General features: G+C 45.1%; 1 protein-coding gene across 2 annotated transcripts in view; it reads right to left on the bottom strand.

Moving 5' to 3' along the window:
• RAB11FIP4 (RAB11 family interacting protein 4) overlaps nucleotides 1–17,695 on the bottom strand; it is a 116,665-nt gene extending 98,970 nt beyond the window's left edge. Inside the window, exon 1 of one of the 2 annotated variants that reach the window (XM_063175954.1) lies at nucleotides 17,376–17,695. In XM_063175954.1, the coding sequence (XP_063032024.1) occupies nucleotides 17,376–17,519 (144 nt within the window). In that variant the 5' untranslated portion in view covers nucleotides 17,520–17,695. The remainder of the gene's footprint in view (nucleotides 1–17,375) is intronic. The other variant, XM_063175953.1, reaches the window with a different exon arrangement.
• Nucleotides 17,696–19,810: the final 2,115 nt, after the last annotated feature.

The following is a 19,810-nucleotide window of genomic DNA, read 5'->3' as shown; positions in this document are numbered from 1 at the left end:
CAAACACAATCTCTGCTGCTGCAGCTGATCAGATCTATGCTGTCATTTCACGGGCTCCTAAAAAGTCCCCTTGGGCTTAGATGTCACTTAGTGCTCTCCAGAGTATCACACTGCATGGCAGATTAATGCTCCATATTTATCCAAAACATTAGACCAACATCCATAGGCAGTGTCTGAGCTGCCCAGTGCAAGCCCTGAATTTGGGCTCAGCACTGAGCTCATATGTGTGGATTTTGTCCTTTACAGCTTTTGGAATTAAGAGAGGGAAGCAGAGGCACAGGATATTGCAAACTCATGGCCTGTTTAGAGCAAGTAATGAGGGGTGCAGTGCAAGAAACTGGGGAGAATGGAGGATTCAGAGCGCTGGATGTGTGTGAATATGCACATGCTGTCATGTGGCAGCAATAAAACATCACATTCTCCATTACTATTGAACAGAACACTTTATCAGATACTCTCAGTAAACTGCAGCAGTGGTTCCACCTGCCCACCGCAGAAATGAGCTTGTGCCACACACCAATTGCTGAGCAGAGAGGTGTCTGCAGCCAGGGCCAAAACCACCACACATCAACTGCTCCTGGTCTTCAAAAGGGCAAGATTTACACACTAGACAATGTCAAGATAAAGCACTAATTAAATAAAAGTGGAAGGCACTGGAAATTCTGCTTGGCGTTGTTCACTTCATAAAGATAATGGAATAAACTTAGGACCTGCCAAAAGAAGAAAAGAAATATGCCAAAGCAATCACCATCCAGCACACAGCCAGTGAGCTCAAATTCCAACAGCAGAAAAAAGGCAGCAGCAAACCCTGTGCAAATAACTCACCAATAAAGATTTGGAATGAGGGGAAAACACTTTAAGGATGAGCTGCTGAAGTCAATCACAAGCAGGGATCAGTGACACTAAAATCATGGAACTAATCTAAAGTATTTACTCTCAGAAGTGGAAAAATCTTACAAATAGAGCTTTGAAAGTGCTGTGTATTTCTAAAGCACTGGATTGCTGATGCAGGCAGAATACTGAGCAAGCACTGAACACCTGCCTGCCAGTGTCCCTTATTGAGATGTTTCTGCTCCTGCTCATCCACCACAAGAGCTGATCCCACCAGCACCCCACTCCCTACTGCAGGGCTGAGAACATACCATAATACTCAAGCCTAGAAGCCCCTGAGCAGCCAGGGAGCTGCGATGTGCATGGGAAAGGTCTGTCAGGAGTGATGGGAGTCCATCAGCCTCCCAGCCCTGGGTAGCAGCACGGGGTGGAGATCACAAACAATGGCAGGAGCCACTCTGCCCATAGCTTGGAGGAAATTCCCAGGAGCTGCTGTTTTCATGTGCAGCCAGAAAAGCCAGAGTGTGAGTGAAGTAAAGCTCCCAGTTAGTGAGGAGGCAGGCCAGGATGTGACCAAAAAGGGATCACTGCAGGTCTCCAAAGGATGACTGACACAGACACAGCTTTCCCCTGTGCAGGGCTGTGGGGCTGGGGCTGGATGGGTAAGGACTCCTGCACAGCACTGCAGTCAGGCATCTACTCCTGTGACTGCATCCTGTGCACAAAAATAGGGAAAATCCTGGTCAAGCGGAGAGATTGGGCAGTTTTTACACAACAGCTGTTCATACCACATCTCTAAGAAGCAAGACAAAGAGACCTGTGAATATTTAAAATAGCATTTATTAATCACTTCCTTGTTTCTTCTGTATAAATGCTGCTCAACTGCTTTGGGAATTGGGCTCCTGAGTTTAAAGCATAGACTGGAACAGCTGCTGTTTCTGTAGGAGAACCATTACAGGTCTGTTCCATCAATCAGCATTTGATTGATGCTCAGTTATACCAATGCTGAAGTCATGGAGAACAGAGTTAGACCCTTGAAATGTCCTTCAATCAAAGGAATACAATTCCTAAAGAGATTTCACTCATCTATTAACAGGAAAGAAGAAATTTTTTTTCCTAGGTGGTTTTCCACGAGGTCACTAAAGACTCTATTTTCTTTTGTTCATGTTCCAGTGTTTTTAAGAGTGACAGAGGACACACAGGTTCTCCCTCCTGTTATCTCTTTCATGCCAGTAAAAACAGAGTATGAGACTTGTGGGGTTTCCAGCAGCAAAGACCAAAGATAGTCAGTCTAGGATGAAACACCTTTGTTTTTGTTTGAAGAGATCAATCCTACCACAAGGACAAAGACATGGAAAACACTTAAACAACTGCTCTGCTTGCATTGAAAACTTTTAATTCAAAGGTCCAGGTTGGCTAAGCCCAGTTCAGGCAAAATTATGAATCTTGCATACAATCAGAACTGTACCTTCCTTCCCTGTCTGTAAAGATGCAGACTTGAGCTGGGTGTAAGATTTTGTTCTTCCTGAGCAAGAAATTAAGTCAGGAACAAGATCTGTCTTTAAGCAGTCAAAAGATGTTCCAGATCACAGCTGTCACTGGGAAGAAAAAGTAAACACTGCAGAAGGATGTACAGTGAGTGCAGTGGTCACAGTGTTCAGCCACTGCTCTTCAGCCTTTTGCATTTAGCAATGCAGAGAAATCTGCTGATACCCTTTGAGACTATTCCCATCCTTCTCCCTTCTGCATTCACTACAGCTCATCCATTAACATTTCTGCTGAGTGCCCTTTAGCTGATTTGAAAGTGCCAGGACTGATTGTTTGCTGAGTCTGTCCCGTAATTTTAAAATCCAAGAACAATTTAGACACACTGAACAGGCACCAGGAGCTGTACCTTATTCTCTTCCACTCTGTCTCAATGATTCTGACACTTTTTAATTTTCCTTGAATCTATTTTTAGCTCTGTCCTAATCACCATGGTCCTTGGTAAAGGATGCTCTTCTAAATGCACAGCTGATCCTCTTCCCATTCTCTTCAAGGTATTTGTGACAAACAGATTCATCTCTGCTCTGGCCATCCTCTGTGGACACAGGGAACCCTCCTAAAGTCAGAGGAGCTCCACCAGACTGGGGCAGATGACCACAGCATCTTTAACTTTACAGATTGGTTTCCAGGCAGTTGGTCAAGCTCTGGTCATGAACACTCATGGCAGAGAATGAAATGGAAAAGCAACTTATGTCAACTTCATCAATGCACATTCAGCCTTTTTACACCAGGAGAAAGTGAGATGCCACATTTCAGGTGGTAGCTTCTGACAACACCCCACCTTTGATTTAGGAAGAAGATGGGATGGGGAAAATTCACATAAGGAAAAAGCCATTTAGAGACAACAAGAGTCCTGAGAATTATGAGTAATTTGGCCAATTTCCTGACAGATGTGACACTTTCACATGATGTCTGCTGTGCTGACTAATGCACCAAACTGTCACAATATGTTGACAGACCATCCCTAGTGAAGAGGAACCTGTTTATTTATTGTTAATCCTCCTACTGTAAATCAGTTTCATGGACTGGCACAAATCCTTCTGTTCCCAATGCACAGCTTACCCAGGATGCAGACTCTGCTACACAGGTAGTGCACACAATCTGCACACCTGGAGATTTTCCTGCATATCATTTCCTGTTTCTCAGTTATTCTGACTAACCTGATTGCTCTTCACTGCAAACAGCAGGGCTCTCTGGAAGCCAGGAAGTGTATTTGAAGATCACCTTAGGTGTGATGTATTCCAGCATGTTTTCTGCACCTGGGTTATTTTAAAAGGTCAGATACAAATGCTAAATATAGATGGAGGGCACTTATATCAAAAACCTTCTCTTGAGCATTTTATTTTGTGTCATGTGTATGTGAGCTTTCTCACTGCTGTCTGTGCCTCAGATAGAGCTCAGAGAGCTTTAATAAAGTGTTAAAGCAGTTTAATTTTCCAAATAAAAAGATGATTCTTATCATTCACATGATTTTATTTAAACATTGGAATAATTCATGCCAAACAGGAGTCAATGCTTGAGTCCTAGTGGCTAGCACAGGGCTGTTGGCAACCAGAGTCTCCAGTTTAATCAGAAATCACTGCAAAGGAACAGTGTTTGCTTCCAGACCAAGTAGGCTGTCAGAATATTTTGTGTTATCATCTAGTCTGACAGCATTGTCTCAAAGTGTTTACTCAGACCTGTCCTGAAGATGCACTTTGGAACATCTTGATCAGCAAGCTCCTTTCCTTCCCAGCCCTGCTCTGCTGTTCAGACTCCACCTTGCAAGAACACTGAGCTCTTCAGCCCCAGTTCAGAATTCTGCAGGTTCAAACCCTCTGTCTGTCAAAAAACCTTCCTGGTTCTCCATTTTCTGTTTGCTAGCCTTATGCCCTTAGAGCTGTCTCTCAAAGATGTGGCCCTTGTCTCACCAGGAATATTATGCTATAGCTTGGGAGGACTGATTCAGTAATACCCAGGCATTCCACTCAAATATCTTAAACATTTTATAGCTTCTTCCACTGCTTAGCTCTTACAGGTAACAGAATCAAACAATAAATTAACCACCTTAAAACCTGTGGTAGGGAATGGAAATGGCAGATTTTTACTCTGCTTTTAGAAGTTAAGAATGAAATGTATTTTTGCTGTAAAATTCTGTATATGGTTAAACCCCAGAAAACTGTCAATTTTTACATCCCTCATGCTTTCAGATTGATTTCCAGTCAATCCTGTTAAAACAGATGCCCCAAATCATACAGGACTTTTTGAGGAGAAAGAAATATGGTTTAAGTTCAACAAATCATCAAATGCATTCAATTTGAGCCTTTTACTCAACCCCGTTCCTATTCAACAGAAACCACCAATGCTTTTATCTTAACACACCCAAATCCTACTAACATCCCCAGGAGCACCCATCTCAGTGCTTGGCACAGCTGAGCCCTGGTTTCTCCTCTCCTTTATTGTCTTTTTACCAATGGTACAAACACTGCCACGTGTTTCAGACCATCCATCAGTGCCTGGCTACACTCAGGCAGAGCAGAAGCTGTGCAGGTTATACCAGGCTTCCCTGCAACAATGCTGTTTTTAAGCTCTTCCCCTGCCTTTCAGACACCTTTTATTTTGTTTTGTTTGGTTGTCTTTGAGTTGATCAATTTTCAGCAGAAGTAAGGAAGTTTATCAAGCTTGTCAGCACCACAAACTCTGGAACTGCATGCCGTAATTTCAGAAGGTCCTGGTTGCACATGGATCACAAGCTCAGCTTTGGTAAGAAACGTGTTCCTCCTTTTTCCCCACTTCAGGAGGTGTTGACCATCCCCAGGGCTGTCCACACACCAAGTTCCTGTGCAGGTTGACACACACCACACCTACACCAGACACGTTCCAGATCAGCCCTGTCACCTCTCCTGCTTCGTCATCAGCTGTGATTCAGTCTTGGCACGTGCAAAGCACTGAAAGGCTGTGCCCAGGAGAACTTTGCTGAGGTGCTGGATAGACCCTTTTTGATTAAAGATTTGCACAGAACTGCCAAATCCTTTTTTCTTATCCAGCTACCTCGAACTCAGATTTTCAAACTAATTCCACAGAGAGCTCTGGCAAGAAATCTCTACTGCAAGCAAAAATATTGAACATAAAACATTTGATAGTCATGTTGTGACCTGTTCTTAACTTGGGTAACTTTGCACCAGCAGCTTTATTTCCCTTCCCCACCACTCTTGTGAATAGTATTTAAAAAACTAAGAAAATAGGAATTATTACAGGATGCTGAGTTTCTCAAGAGGGCTCAGGAAAGTCATGCATTTCTTGTCTGTTCCTACATGAGCACGGGCTCTGCAGTGCAAATTAAAGCCATGACTCTCACTGAAACAGGATTTTACCACCTCAAACCTCGTGTTGGTTCCTAAGAACCCAGGGGAGCCACCTTCTTCAGCATGAACTTAGTTGGTAAATGCTCTATCAAACATTTCCTGTAACTGCTCAGATTTGAGCCTTTTACCCTAAACTAAAACAGGGCCTGGTGCTGCCTCCCTGCCTGCAGGGCTGGGGTGAGCACCTGCTCCCCGAGGGCTCTGCAGCTCCCGGGAGATCTCAGATCCCCATCAACACCCGTTCAACTCCATCTGATGTCCACAAACGGTGATAACAGAACAACAAGCTCTGAGCATCAACACAGCATGGTCAAACCTGTCTTGTGAAGCCACCAGTTGCACATTTGGTGCATCACACTGTTGCATTCCTATCAGCAACAGCAAAGAGGAAAAAAAGCAGGGATGAGAGCAGCACTGCTCTCTCTCTGCCACCCCAAGACACTCTTTTTGTAACACTTGCTCACTGAGAGCCAGGCCTGCTGGAACCTAAGCCTTTTTTTCAGATCTCCTACCATGTGGTAGACCCTGAATATTCATTACCTATTAAAAGCTTTGCATGTGTAAATTCATCCCACAATCAAGTGAACTGATTTATTCACACAGCTGAGTCACGCTCATTTACAGTCTGTGACCTAAATCTATTAATCTGGCACCAAAAACCCCCAATTTATTTTATTTTGGTCCTATTAGTTGAGCAAAGATGAATATTTTAAAATTGTGGGGGGGTTTTTCTTTCAAGCAGTGGTGACACACAGCCTGTACTGAGCCTGCTTTCCTTGCTGGTCCCAAGAAGTGGTGCAGACACTGCTCATGTTATCTGGCATGGAGTGACCCATTTAACAGAGAGAGCACAAAATCTTCATGGGAATCACATCAGCTCTTTAGTAAGAGTCTCTGAAGTGCCAAGCAGCAGATAACATGGAAACCTCTCCTAAAGAGAACTGTAACTCCCTCATTAATAACAGAAAGCACAGCAGCCAGTTCTGACAGAGGGGAAAATTGCTCTGTGGAGAGCAATGCGTTATTGTGTCTAGCACCTCCTGAGTCTTTTCCTAGGGCCAAAGCAAAATTTCACTAAGTCTGTGTTGTACTTGGGGAAATAAAATCACATTTTCAAAAATGACTGGAGTATTTTAGAGCCACTGATTTTTAGCAGAACTAGAGAATCATTAAATACAGTGTAAGGGGTAACATTTAAAATGCTGTCAAAATTTAATCTTTTGACAGCCTCTCCTTTCCTCCCCATTTGATAGCTGTGATATTCCTTGAGTCCATTGCTGATATCATAGATAACCCCATAAGCTTCTGAAGAAAGATGGAGTTTTTAAAAGGTTGAAGTTCAGTGCTGTGCTGAAATTGCAATCACAATCTAATTACAGTGTGCACTGAGCACACGCTTTGGGTCTTAAAATCCATTTCCATTGCAGGCTGGCAGTTTACTCCTAGAAATCAATTCCTGCTGGTGGGGATTAAGATACACACAGGTACTCCCTCAAACAGTGACTCCCTGTTTCACAGGGTGCACTTCACCAGTTATTTCCTTTGCATTCATTCACCGCTGACCATAAGTTTGCAATCCTTTAGAAGGGAACATCCTCCTTCCCCCTTCCCAAGGAGATCCTTCTGTCCAGCTGATTTAGGGAAACCTCAGGGTGGAGCTGATGGCGGCACAGGGCTACTGACAGCAGGTTCACCAAAGCCAAGCAGGAGTGATGACTAAAAGACTGATTGTAAAATGGGAATGTTTCTAACAGCAAGAGTGGGAGAGAGAACAGAGGGGGAAAAGAAGATAAATTAAAGTTGAAATAGTATTTGGTTAATTAAAGAAGTACCTGCTGTGACTGGCACATGTGTTATTCAATGAATGAACCTTCTAAGGCACTGGGAGCTGTAAGGCAGTCACACAGTGTGAAAAGGGAAGGGAGGTACCAGCTCAGCGAGGTTCCACTTCGCTGGCACTTCAAAGGACTGAGGGCACGCCTCCTTATCCAAAATCCCCGCTCCCAAAGGCCAATTCTGCAGCTTGGCTCTGCAGAGGGAGCTCAGCCTGGTGTCCCCGTGGGCTTAGCAAACACCTCTGGAAGCCAACAGGAATAACTGTCTGTGTCTCTTCAGCCATCCCCTGCCATCCAGAGGTCTGGAGGACAAATCTGATGCTCATGGTCCTTCCAGAACAAAGTCAAACAGGGCAGGGGGTGGCAGCTGTGGTGTGATGTTAATGTTTCACAGCTCTTATCCATGGCAACCCTTCCCCCTGTAAAAAGGTATTTGAAATGTGCCTCTTTACACTTCTTCCCTAAAATAGAGTCATCAGCAATTTCCTCCCATGGCAGGAGTCTATTCTCCTACTCTCTTCACCCTGTGCCACAAACCCAGGGAAGCAGCTCTACAGAATAGTGCAATATCTACAAAATGCAAGCAGTGTCAGGCACTGAACTGGGAGCAGTGCCACCAAACAGAATGTATTGCTGAAGGCCTGCTGCAGCAGCCAACTGCAATAAACCCAAAGGTAATTTATGGCCACATTATGCCACCAACTCAATCAAGCAAACTTTTCACCTGAAGTGTTGCGTAAATCATCTGTGTTTATGACCACTTAGACCAATCCCTCCAAAGCTCCCTTCCCTTCCAAACAGGTGCCATTTTGCTGTAACACAACCAGAGCTTAACAATGACCCTCACTCAAACAGGAGCACCCACCAAAAAGCCACGGTGAGTCCAGAACTGAGGCTGTCCCTGAAGATGGAAGGAATAAATCCAGAGAATAACACAGTGAGGCCAGAACATCACACATTGCTTTAGAGAGTGTCCAGCAGAAGCAGTGCCCAGGCAGGGCTGTGATGCTGCAGAGTGACAGCAGGGATTGCAGTCTGTTCATGGTGCCTCCCTTGAGGCACCATCCATCCTCCTGCATTGAACTTCCCTGCTGCCTGGTGCCCTCCTCCTCCTCCTCCTCCTCCTCCTCAAACCATTCTGTGGCCCCAGGCAGCAGACTGAGAGCAGCAGTTTGGCCCTGCTTGCTGTGCCAATGCACGGAATATTCAGCGCCCACCCCAAAGAAACCCCTGATACAGAGCATCACCAGCCCCCACCACCCACCCAGGGAGAACAAGGCAGGAGAACCATGAGGATGCTGCCACACACCAGGGTTGTCAGGCTTCTGAAAACATATTTAGAATGCCACAGGGGAAAAAATTATTTCTCAGAAAAGAAGTGCAGTTGGCAGTGGTGAGGCCAAGAGTACAAGAAAAATACAGTAAGAGAAATCACCTGGGCTTGCACACACAGAAAAAATCAATCTGTGCCACAACCACTGGCAAAATGCAAGAAATTTGGGAATATTTGACCTTTCCCAGAGGTTACCTGGGTGACTATCTAAATCAAGAAACAAATTATCTGCATCTGCCAGCATTTACACAACAACAGTAACTTGACCTGTGCCAAATTCCCTGTACATAGCAAATTGTCTTTTCACCCATTGGAAAGACATTGTGAACTTGGTTAGGGCCCAAGCTTCCAATCCTGCTGAAAGATGTCCAGAAATCCTCTCCAGCACCAGCAGAGTCACCAGTCAAGGTGACTACAGGACACAGGAGAGGTGGTAGATTATTGATGAAGATCATAATCTGCCACCCCCAAAGCCACACTGGCATTACAGATGCACTGAGCTTCAAATTCAGACCTTCCCAAACGACAGCTGTCCACAGCAGACTGCTCAAACCTACTTCACTCTCTCTCTAAAGAAGCCACATTTGACTGTCTGATTGGAAGCAAATATCACAGCACATCCCAGGGAAATGCAGCCGAGCGTGCAGAGCAGTTTGTGTTTGGCAAAGAGCATCAGCTCCCAGGTGAGGAGGCAAGATGCAGCTTTCCTCAGTGGAAACTTCCAGGCCTTGTAATTGCTCAGCAGGAAAAGCAAAACTGACATTATCAAAGCTCCTTTGAAGATGTGTCCCAAAGCACTCCTCAATTCTTTATTTTCAAGCAATCCCAGAGAGAACTGAGGAATGAAAGACACAATTCACTCTTCAGGCTGGAGGCTAAAATTCACAAGTTTCCCCCGTATCTGGCTGCAATAAATGAATCATAGCCAAGCAAACATTAACAGACCATAATCCTACATTCTCTTGTACCAGACTTTAAAGCTGTTCCTAGTTCCTGCACGAACTCACTGATTTTCTTTTCATGCAGATTACATTGTCTTGTCTCTTACATGGCTTGGCATTATTCATGGTTTTGCTTTACCTGTTGCTTTATTTTCCCCACAGCTCTGGATTTCTGCAACCTGAACACAACTCCATTAGGCAGAGAACTGAACAACATATTTTTCCTTCCTCCAACATCCACAAAGTCTCTGCACTTGCTCAATACATAACTTGGTAAAAAATTGATTTTTCAGCTTTCTTACCAAGCAAAGGAAATCAAACCCATTTATTCTTTTTCATGTTTCTCAGAAGAAAAGAGAAAAATGCTTTGTGTTGAGCAAAATGTTATGTTTTGGAGCATTTTCACTTGTTGTTTGCCAAATATTCCAATTTAAATTGTGTCAATAAAAAGCTAGCTTCAAATTAAATCCATCAAGATATCATACTTATAAGAAACCCCAAAAGGTGAAGTTAATTACATTCCTACCTCTTTAAGGCAAAAATAATGTGCCAGACTGATAAAGCAATTGTTAAAGAATCTGTGTAAAGTGTGCAGCAAAATTCTCCTACAAAATTCTCCTGTAGGTTACAACACTGAGAAAGTGGCCTTAGAACACATCCCAACATACACATCCCATATTAGGCTTAAAACTGCCCATATAGTCACTTACTACTAAACTAGAAAAGTCACCAATATTTTAAGATAGTTTCTCAAATCTGTTAATACCATGCAAACACATGGACAAAGCTGTTTGCATGTTTGCTTGGATATTTTATCATAACAACAGAAGTGCCACTGGAAAATAATATCCCATGTTCCAGAAGCCATCTGGATCCCATCAGGGAGAGTCAGCTCATCTGGAGGTGATGGAGCCACCAGAATGTCCCCCAAAGGGGAAAAAACCAAGTTTGACAATGCAGATGTATATGTGATGTTATGAAATACTTGAAAAAACACATATATAAGTTCTGAAATGTAATCATTCTAAACCACCCCTCATTTCACCAGCCCAATATCCTCTGTATTCCAGAGCACACCATCCCAGTACCCTTCCCTCTAATTTCAGGAATCCTAACAGAGAAAAGTCTCACCTGTTTCTGAGCTTTTCACTTGACCCCCTAAAACCATAAACCTTCACCCAAACTAAACTGTCAAAGCAGCTTTAAAATCCAAGGAGTCACTGCAATTTTTCCAGTGCCTGCATTTTGTGCCCTGTGCATTGACCCTGCTTCCCTTGCTGTATTTTGACCCCACAGTTCAGTCCTGTCTCTCATTCTGGGGCTGAACATCCTTCAGAACTGAAATGGATTCAAGGCTTAGGAAGGAGCCCTGCTATTATTTATAATTTAACTGCACACAAAACCTGAAACCAGCACACACAACGACAGAAACACCTGCAATCTCTCCAAGTGAGGCCCTTCAGTTGTATCTTGAGTAAAAGGGTATCATACAGTGCTTGGTTCACACTCACTCTGCTGTTGTAAAACCATATGTTGGAGTAGTAGTGATGGTGTCTGACACTCTCTTTTATCATTCATGTGCTTCATCACAGCCTGCACTGAGTTAACCACGCTCAGGGATGGGTTTACTCAGCAGCCTGTGCCAGGATCTAGGTCTGAGATCACGTGTGCTCCCAAATCCTGCATATTTTAAGAACTGCTAGAACTCATGAGCAGACAGTCTGATGCAAAAATCAGATCAAGGATATTAAAATGTTTGTGACGATCAGCATTGAAATACGATAAAATTAATAGGAAACTATAATGTCAACTGCACAGAGAATAAAAACATTAAACATTATAAGGCCTTTTACTTGTTTCCACTTCATTGCTACAAAAGCACTGCTGCTGAGCATGAGTCAATTGTGCTAAATTGCAGGTAACAATGCCATTTAGAAGCCAAAAAAATTTCTGTGTTGGGGATCACCCCCACCAATACTGGATGGCAGTGGCTTTTTCTCCCTCCAAGATTTACCCTCCCTTCCAGCAATTTTGTTTAATTTGCTTTTCAGAGCTTAATCATATTAGAGGAATAAAATCAATACATCTGAGAAATCCGAAATCCTTCATAGGATCTGCAAGAGCAAATTTCTGGAGAACATGCAGGCATACCACAGACAAAGAACACCAATTTTACAACTTAACAGCATGGACTGAATCAGGATGGAGGAAGAAAAATTTGCATAGAAAATACATGGCCCTGCCTGGCAGCTAAATGTTTTAACACACCACTTACATATGCTACTTTCTATACTGTACTGTCTTCTATGCTTCATTCGTGCATTTTTTACTTTTGCATTTAATGATGTGTCAACACAATATCACTGTACCTGTGCTAAATGCAAACATTGTGGTAGTTCAATAGTTTAATTCCTTTAAATATCAAGAATTGCTATCAAAATTGATTTCCTTTCCTTCAGGCATTAAGAATTTACTGTTTCAGATCACTGACTTGTGTTGCAAAGCATAGCAATAATCAATTCTTAGCTGTACATGCATCAATTCTCAGCTGTACCCCTCAGAGCTCTCACCTTTGAAATGCAAACATTACATAACGAATTAAACTCATGAGTGCACAGCAAACCCACAGCTCCTCTCTCCACCACAGTGCTTTGGCAAACCTTTCATTAACACTAAATACCAAGCTTGCTTTATGTCAGCTCTTTAGAAATACATGCTTGGTTTCAGCATTTTTCAAAAGGCTATTTTAAACATATTCACTGCTAGTTCGTATGGAATTAGGGAGGCTATAGTGGCTGTACCTTTACTAATCCTTAAACTGAGCACCCACTGTTCCACTTCAGAACTCTCTTTTTTCCAGTCATTGTAAATCACATTAAACATCTGGGTCATTAGCAAATAGAGTTTTAAGGAATCTGAATGCATAGCAGCCTTGCTGCTGCCTAGAAAACACTGTCACGTGGGACTGCTCTTTGTATCCTTGATACTATCTAGGCAAATATTTTATTTTTTCCTTCAATAATTATTTCCAGGAAAAGCAAAGAAAAAGTATGCCCTTATAAGAATGGCAGTATCACTTAATAACACCCTTTTGTTTCAATGTTTCAGTGCCAAAGTCTCTTTTTTCTCTTTTTCTCATGGCTGCAGACTCATTCCCAAGAAGATATGAGCTATTCTGTCATTGTGCACATGGACAGGAATTTTGGTTCCTTCAATTTCTGGGTGCAGCTCTGAGCTGCAGCCAGGTGTAGTGAATTCACTACTGAATTTCACCCAGACTCCTCAGAAAGACTCTGGATTGCCAGGCAGTGAAATCACAGTCCTGAATTACAGGAGAAGCAGCTTCTGGAGTGGTTACAGCACAAGGGCTGTTTGGAGTACCCCAGCCTCAGCTCCTGGGACACATCTGACAGCAAGGGAAGCACCAGGAGTGCCATTAAACTCAGCCACAGCCACAATCCACTGCTGGGGCTGCACTTGGGGTTGGTGCCTTTAACTTCAGCCCTGACTGGGGCTGATGACTGAAATTAGCAACAAACATTTTCCTACTGCAGTTTTTTTTTGGCCAGAAATTTTCATCTCTTCATGAGAAATACGTTAACTCATTTTTAGCTATTTCTGTTCTATACCACTAGTAAACCATTGGCTTTAAGTGAATTACTGTCCACTCATGTGAGTAATTGATATTGGCCTATACATTTTATTAGCTGCTGAAGGTCCCTTTCAATTGTGACACTGCTCAAGTGGATGAGCAGATCTCACCCTGACAAAGATGATTCTGTGAGCACCTGCATGGTTTGCACCTCCAAAAGGCGTTTACCTGCCTCAGAAAGAAGCTGTCAACACGCTCAGCTGACTTCACTTGTTGCTGAAAACTGAGTGTGGAGTTTACGTAGGATCTGGCATAATGAAACATCAACTGGCACTACCCTGAAATCCACATTCACACAATCCCCTGCCAGAACTGGGGCTTGCTGAACGCGTCACTCACAATGCGCCCAGACACTTGGCTGTACTGCAACTATTTCCCAGTGAAAGGGAACCAGATGGTGAGCGACTCTTGGCATTTCTCAGTGTTATGTGAAGTGTTTCTTTAGCTAGTGAGCACATGCCATCCAGTCAAGTCGCTGTGGAAACAGCCCTTGGTGCCTTTCTTCAGATTTCTACACAAGCGGCAAACGCCCCATTCACAAGGAAAGTCAGACCCAAGCACAGAACCAAAAGTCTCAGCTAGGAGCTTGTGTTGTCCTGGAGACAAAGAAGCATCTCTGAGGGATTTATTTCATCCTTTGGTCCTGCTACAGCCTCTGAGCGTTCAACTGCTCATCAATGTCCACAGAGAAAGATTGATGGAGACTCAGTTAAATGCCCTCAGTCAGAGGGGATGAGCAGAGGCCAGAATGCCCAACTAAGTACAAGTTCCACAAACGTGTGTATATGCAAGCAGTGCTTGACAGCCAGTCAGGTCTGCTGTAAATTCAGGAATTGGGAGACCTGGTTCTGTTCCTGGCTCTGCCAAATCAATACAATCAAATCCTTTTTTCCTCTAGTTGAACCACATGCTTCGCAGGGCAAAGTAAAAGCTTGCAAGCAAACTTGCTAGAACCTATTAGAAGCAGAGATTTCAAAAGCCCATTAAAATAAAATAGGAAAAGTTAACCAGAAACATTACAGTTTATTATTTTGACTGTGCAGGTAAGGAGTGCTTTGCTTGAAGGGAAAGCTGCTGCCTTGCTGCAACGATTTTGCCTTGGGGCAGTTTTCAGAGAGTTGTTATCTTTCAGGAATAATAAAATTCAGCATGTTGACTACACACCACACACAAGAAAGAAAAAGAAAACAGAAAGAAGAAGAAAAAAAACCACAAAAGGCTAAATGCCCTACAAACCCTACTAAAGTTAGTATTAAGAATTTGTAGACTCTAAACTTTGGATGGTGGTGGCTCTGAGGAAGTAGAGAAGAGATGTAAATCTGTGTGCCCCTCATAGATACTCTCTCATTTCATAGACATGACCCCAGGCTACTGTTGGTAAGTACCAGAATTACTCAGTACACAGTGCTACAAAATAGGACCCTATTTTGAATAGAATAATATTCTGTTTGTATTTCATAGCACATGAGGGCAAATCAATCTTCCACTGATGCTCATGGAAAGATTTCTTTGGATGTAAAGCAAGCCCAGATGGATGAAGCCCAAGAAGTTTAGCATAATCAAAAATATAATTAATTTTCATTGACAGTAAAAATGTTCTAATGTGTTAAAGAGAACTGCTGCCTAACAGTGTCTCCTCAGTTTAATTTCATGAGATGCATTTCCACACAGAACATGGGATGTTCCTGCAAGGTAGAAAGCACTGTGTTCCTTGGGAGAGCAGATTCTCACCATCTCCAAACATCAACTGTGATTCATCACACGAAAAGTTCACTTTTAACAAGCCTTTAAACTAGAGTTGCTCACCTACAGTGGTTGCTCTGGAGTAAATCTGCACTTGGAAAATTGATTCTGTATTTCAGTAGCAAACCTCTTTGGGTGATTTACAAATCCCATTTACTCAGCTGCTCCTTTGAAGTCAAGGGACTTCCAACACCAACTACACCCGGCACAGGGAAGTAAACCAGAACAAGTTATAATATAACACTGATAGATAAAGAAATAGGATATACAGATAAGACTTCTCTGTCCCAGTTTCACAAATATCTTATCAAACACTGCCAGTTACAACTGAAAGAAATACAAAGCAAGCATTTCTCAGCACTGGCACTCTCTTCTGTGCCTGGCCAGCCAGGCAGCCCATCCTGAAACATCACTGACAACTGGTACTTCTAGCCCTGTCTTTACTGGGATTTCCAGTTTTCTCTTTCTCTCCATTTAAATATTTTTCTACTAATATACTCCAATTCACTCTAAGCTTATGAGATCATCACCTGAACCCTCTGTTGCATCTTACAGAACCCACTCCACTCTCGCAACCTGAAAGATTCCTAAAACCAAAAAGAATTGTTGTGACCTCAGTGTCATCCTGCTGCAGAACAGCCAGTGGAATTTTGTCAGCCTTCCTCAGTGCTGCACAAGAAAGCCCCTGATCTGCCTCCAAATAAACACAGCAGTGCAAAAAGCAATCTGGATGCAGTTTATCTGGCAATAAGGATTTTAAAATACTTCTATTAGTTTATATAAAATTATACAAGAGACAAATAAACCCCAAATCAATAAAACTTGTTACAATTACTCATTTCTCCTTATTTTGCTTGTTAAAACCACAAACTGCAGCTTCTCATTAAGAAAATGTTTAAGACCTGTGACTATCTGTAAGTAATAAGCCTTCTGTCTCCTGATTTCCTGATTTAATTCACAAGCTGTGTTCCATTACGAGTGGCAAGCTAGAAATACACACTATGCTGCAACAATTACTTGAATTCACTTTGGCTTTGCTTCCTCTTTGGCATGCCTCTATAAATCACTGTTTTATTAGCTCCTCACATTAATTTGTTTTATTGTACTCTAAAAGGTTGTTTGACACTGGTTTCCCAAACCTCGTCATAGTCCCAACTTCACTCCTCCTCCCGGGCACCCAAAGTTGCTGGGGTGCATCGTGAAATTGAACAGTAAAGTGCAACATCCCAAAAGGATGAAATTGAACAGTAAAGTGTAACATCCCAAAAGGATGAAATTGAACAGTAAAATATAACATCCCAAAAGGATGAAATTGAACAGTAAAGTGTAACATCCCAAAAGGATGAAATTGAACAGTAAAGTGTAACATCCCAAGAGCTCTGCTAGGAAAGCGTTTCCTGCTGGTTCATTTCGCTGGAGCTGCAGCCCTTGATTGAATCACTGAAGGGAACTGTCTCCATCCAGCGCACGGCGTTGCCCTCGCCGCCTCTGGCCCGAATCCCACTCCCATCTCCACTGATGTCACGATTTACACCGGCCCCACTGACGCAACGCTCCGCCGAGACCGGTGGCGCGACTCCAGATTTACGCTGTGTCACCGAAGGGCTGGGGGGAGCGGGGATGAGGGGCTGGGGGGAGCGGGGATGAGGGGCTGGGGGGACGGCGATGAATGGAGCCCTTATGCCCGGGCGGTTTGGGGTTCCTGCACAGGTGCTTCCCTGACTACCCAGACACCGCACCGGCTCCGCTCCCAATGCCCCACCGAGCTCAGCTCAGCCAGGACGGACAAAACCCGGAATAAAAACAGCCCTCGAAAGGAGCCGCGACCGGCCCCTGCACCGGAGGGGTCCAAGGCTGCCCCGAGGGACGGGAGATGCTCCTGGGGAAAGAGGGGGCCGGGCTGGTTTCGGGAAGGGCTCCACGGGAAAGGGGGAAGGCGGCTGATGGCCCTGAGGGCTCCAACCCGCCAAGGGGAGGCTCTGGCACCCCGAAAGCAGCGGGACCGGGACCGGGCTGCCCCGAGGCACGAACCTGGGGCTCCCGAAGGGACGGGGAGCGCGGTGAGGGCAGGCGGGTGACGGGCGGCCCGGGCGGGGTCTGGCCACACACAGCAGGTGAAAGTTGCCCGGGGCCGGGAGTCGCCGCACTCACCTCATCCCCCTGGCCGAACTGCAGCCCCAGGGCCACGAAGTGCTCCACACGAATGAAGCCGTCCGCATCCTCATCGCACACATCGAAAACCTCCTTGAGCTTCCGCAGGAACCGCAGCAGGCTGGCCGGCTCCATCGCGGGCATTAGCTGGAGGCCGGCGGCACGGCCGCGGCCGCAGCAGCCATGATCGCCCGCGCCTTCAGCGGGTGCGTGACATCAGCTCCGGGGAGCGGGGCGGGAGCGACGGCGAGAAGGAGGAGGAAGGGATGGAGGGAGGGATGGTGGAGAGCGCAGGGAGGACGCGAGCCCCGGCGGAGGGAGGGAGCGAGCGACGGGCGGGAGAACAATAGGGCAGAGCGGGAGGATGGCGCTGAGGGAGGCGCGGCCGCCGCCAGGGGGCGCCGCGGGCAGCAGGGAGGCCCCGGCGGGACCGGGAGGGACGGGGACACAGAAACGGGGGACAGCGGAACCGGGGGGATAGCGGGCCCGGGAGCAGGGGGACCGGGGGGACACGGAGAGCGCGGGGACAGCGGGACGGGACGTGGGAACAGCGGCGATGGCAGGGAAGCCGCCCGAGGAGCGGAGAAGGGGCAGGGAGCGGGGCAGGTGCACAGCAGGGACAGCAGCAGCAGCAGCCCGGGACGCAGCTGGCCTGGCATCCCCCGGGCCCTGCGGCAGCGCACGGACCCTTCCCTGCTCCATGCCTCAGTCCGACACCCCAAATAAAACACCTGTCACACTGCAATATTTTTTCTCAGAAAAAGCCTGGTCTGAACAGTTCCAGGGTAGAGAAGCCGAGTGTAGAGAGTTAAGGGGCAATTAAGGCAGGGCAGGACAAGCGCAGCTCGCCGCGCTCAAGCGAGCAGGCAGAGCCGGGGAGGGATCCCCGCTTGGCCGGGCACTGCCACTGCCCACCCCCGCTTTAATCAGGCAGAGCGGAACGAAGGGAGGTCCCTGCCTTTGCAGGATTCCTCGTTAAAGCCGCCTGCAACTGCTCTGCTCCATGGCTGAGTTTTAATTTGATCTCTGTGCTCTGCCCCTTTTCTTTCTCTCAGGAGTGTTTTGGGCTGCCTTTGAAGCCCACAGCTGTGAGCTGCCAGAGGGGAGATGGGATGGCTCTGGCTCCTGCACTCAGACCAGGCACGATGAGTGCAGCTCTAGGGGAGGAAGGAGCTCAGGAGATCAGGCTCAGGTACTCGGTGCCTCTGTCAGCACTCCTTTCCTGCTGTAGATGCTGAGTGCAGGTGACCATCAATCACCGAGTGACGTCCTGTAGGTGATTGATAAAGCTGTCCAACTGAAATGACCATGTAAGTGCAGCAGGTTTTGAATCGAGACAGGATCCATTCATTTGCTTCTTGCAATAGGAGAGGTCCATATGGCCCTTAACAACCCTGAAAATTCCACGATTAGAGCAATCTGCTCAAATTTATCTCTTTTGCAGAAACCAGTGTGTTCTCAGGAAGTTTTATTTCTTTGAGCATGAGTCTCTCAACTCTTTTATGTGCAAATTCAAGGTTTGGAAAGAAGCTGGCTTGACAGCCCTGTAGCCTGCAAGTCAGTTGTCAATCAACAACACAGTGACAGCAATACAATTCCCCACATAATCACCCTCGGAGAGATAAGGAGCTGGTTCCAGAGCCTCTGCCACTTTGATCTTCCTTTATTTTTTACAAAAAAAAAAAATCACAGAAGAGTTCTCCTTTCCCTCACTGATGTACTAAATGGTCTTTCCAGTCTGGGAAAAAAAATAAATCAAAGTGCAGAGATCAGATGTGAACCTTGGAGAGCAAAGAATTTCTGAAGAGGTATGAGGAGATGTGAAAGGAAAAAGGGGAGCAGAATATTTGATCAGCAATCTTCTCTGGAGCTGTCTAGTTAGAGCAGGATTCCTGAGATGTGGGGATGTTTAACTTTTATCTTGAGACCCTTGAACTCTTCAGGTTATATGGGGATTGAGCTCAGCACACCCTTGGGGACACCTATTCAAAATGTGTGAGCTGGTAGCCCTTGGAGTTGTGGGAAGATGCCAGGAATCAGTTCCTATTAGTCTAACTGCTCTGAAGTCAGTCCAACCTGCTCAAAGGCTCAGAGCACATCAGTGTCACTGTCCCACCTCGTTTGCTGAGCTTGTCTCAGTGACTCCTTTTCTGACTCCCCTCTCTGTGTGCAGGTGAGCAGCTGTGCCCACACTGGGAAGTGGAGTCACAATAAATATTGTGGTAGGAAAAAATTTTTAAAAAAGGAATATTTCTATCTGTCATTACCAGAGGAAGAGATACACACCACAGAGGGGTTGTGCTCAATTTCATGAAATCCAGTTAATTTCCACTGACTCTCCTTTACCTTTTGCTGGAAGATGAAAGATCTTGGTCTAGATACCCAAGTAAGGGGCAATAGGGATTTAGATCAAAACTGTCATCATTAAAATCTGT

This window comes from Melospiza melodia, chromosome 24 (genome assembly GCF_035770615.1).
Source record: "Melospiza melodia melodia isolate bMelMel2 chromosome 24, bMelMel2.pri, whole genome shotgun sequence".
NCBI lineage: Eukaryota > Metazoa > Chordata > Aves > Passeriformes > Passerellidae > Melospiza > Melospiza melodia.
Note: the sequence above shows the minus strand (reverse complement) of the source record. Positions and strands in the feature narration are given on the sequence as shown.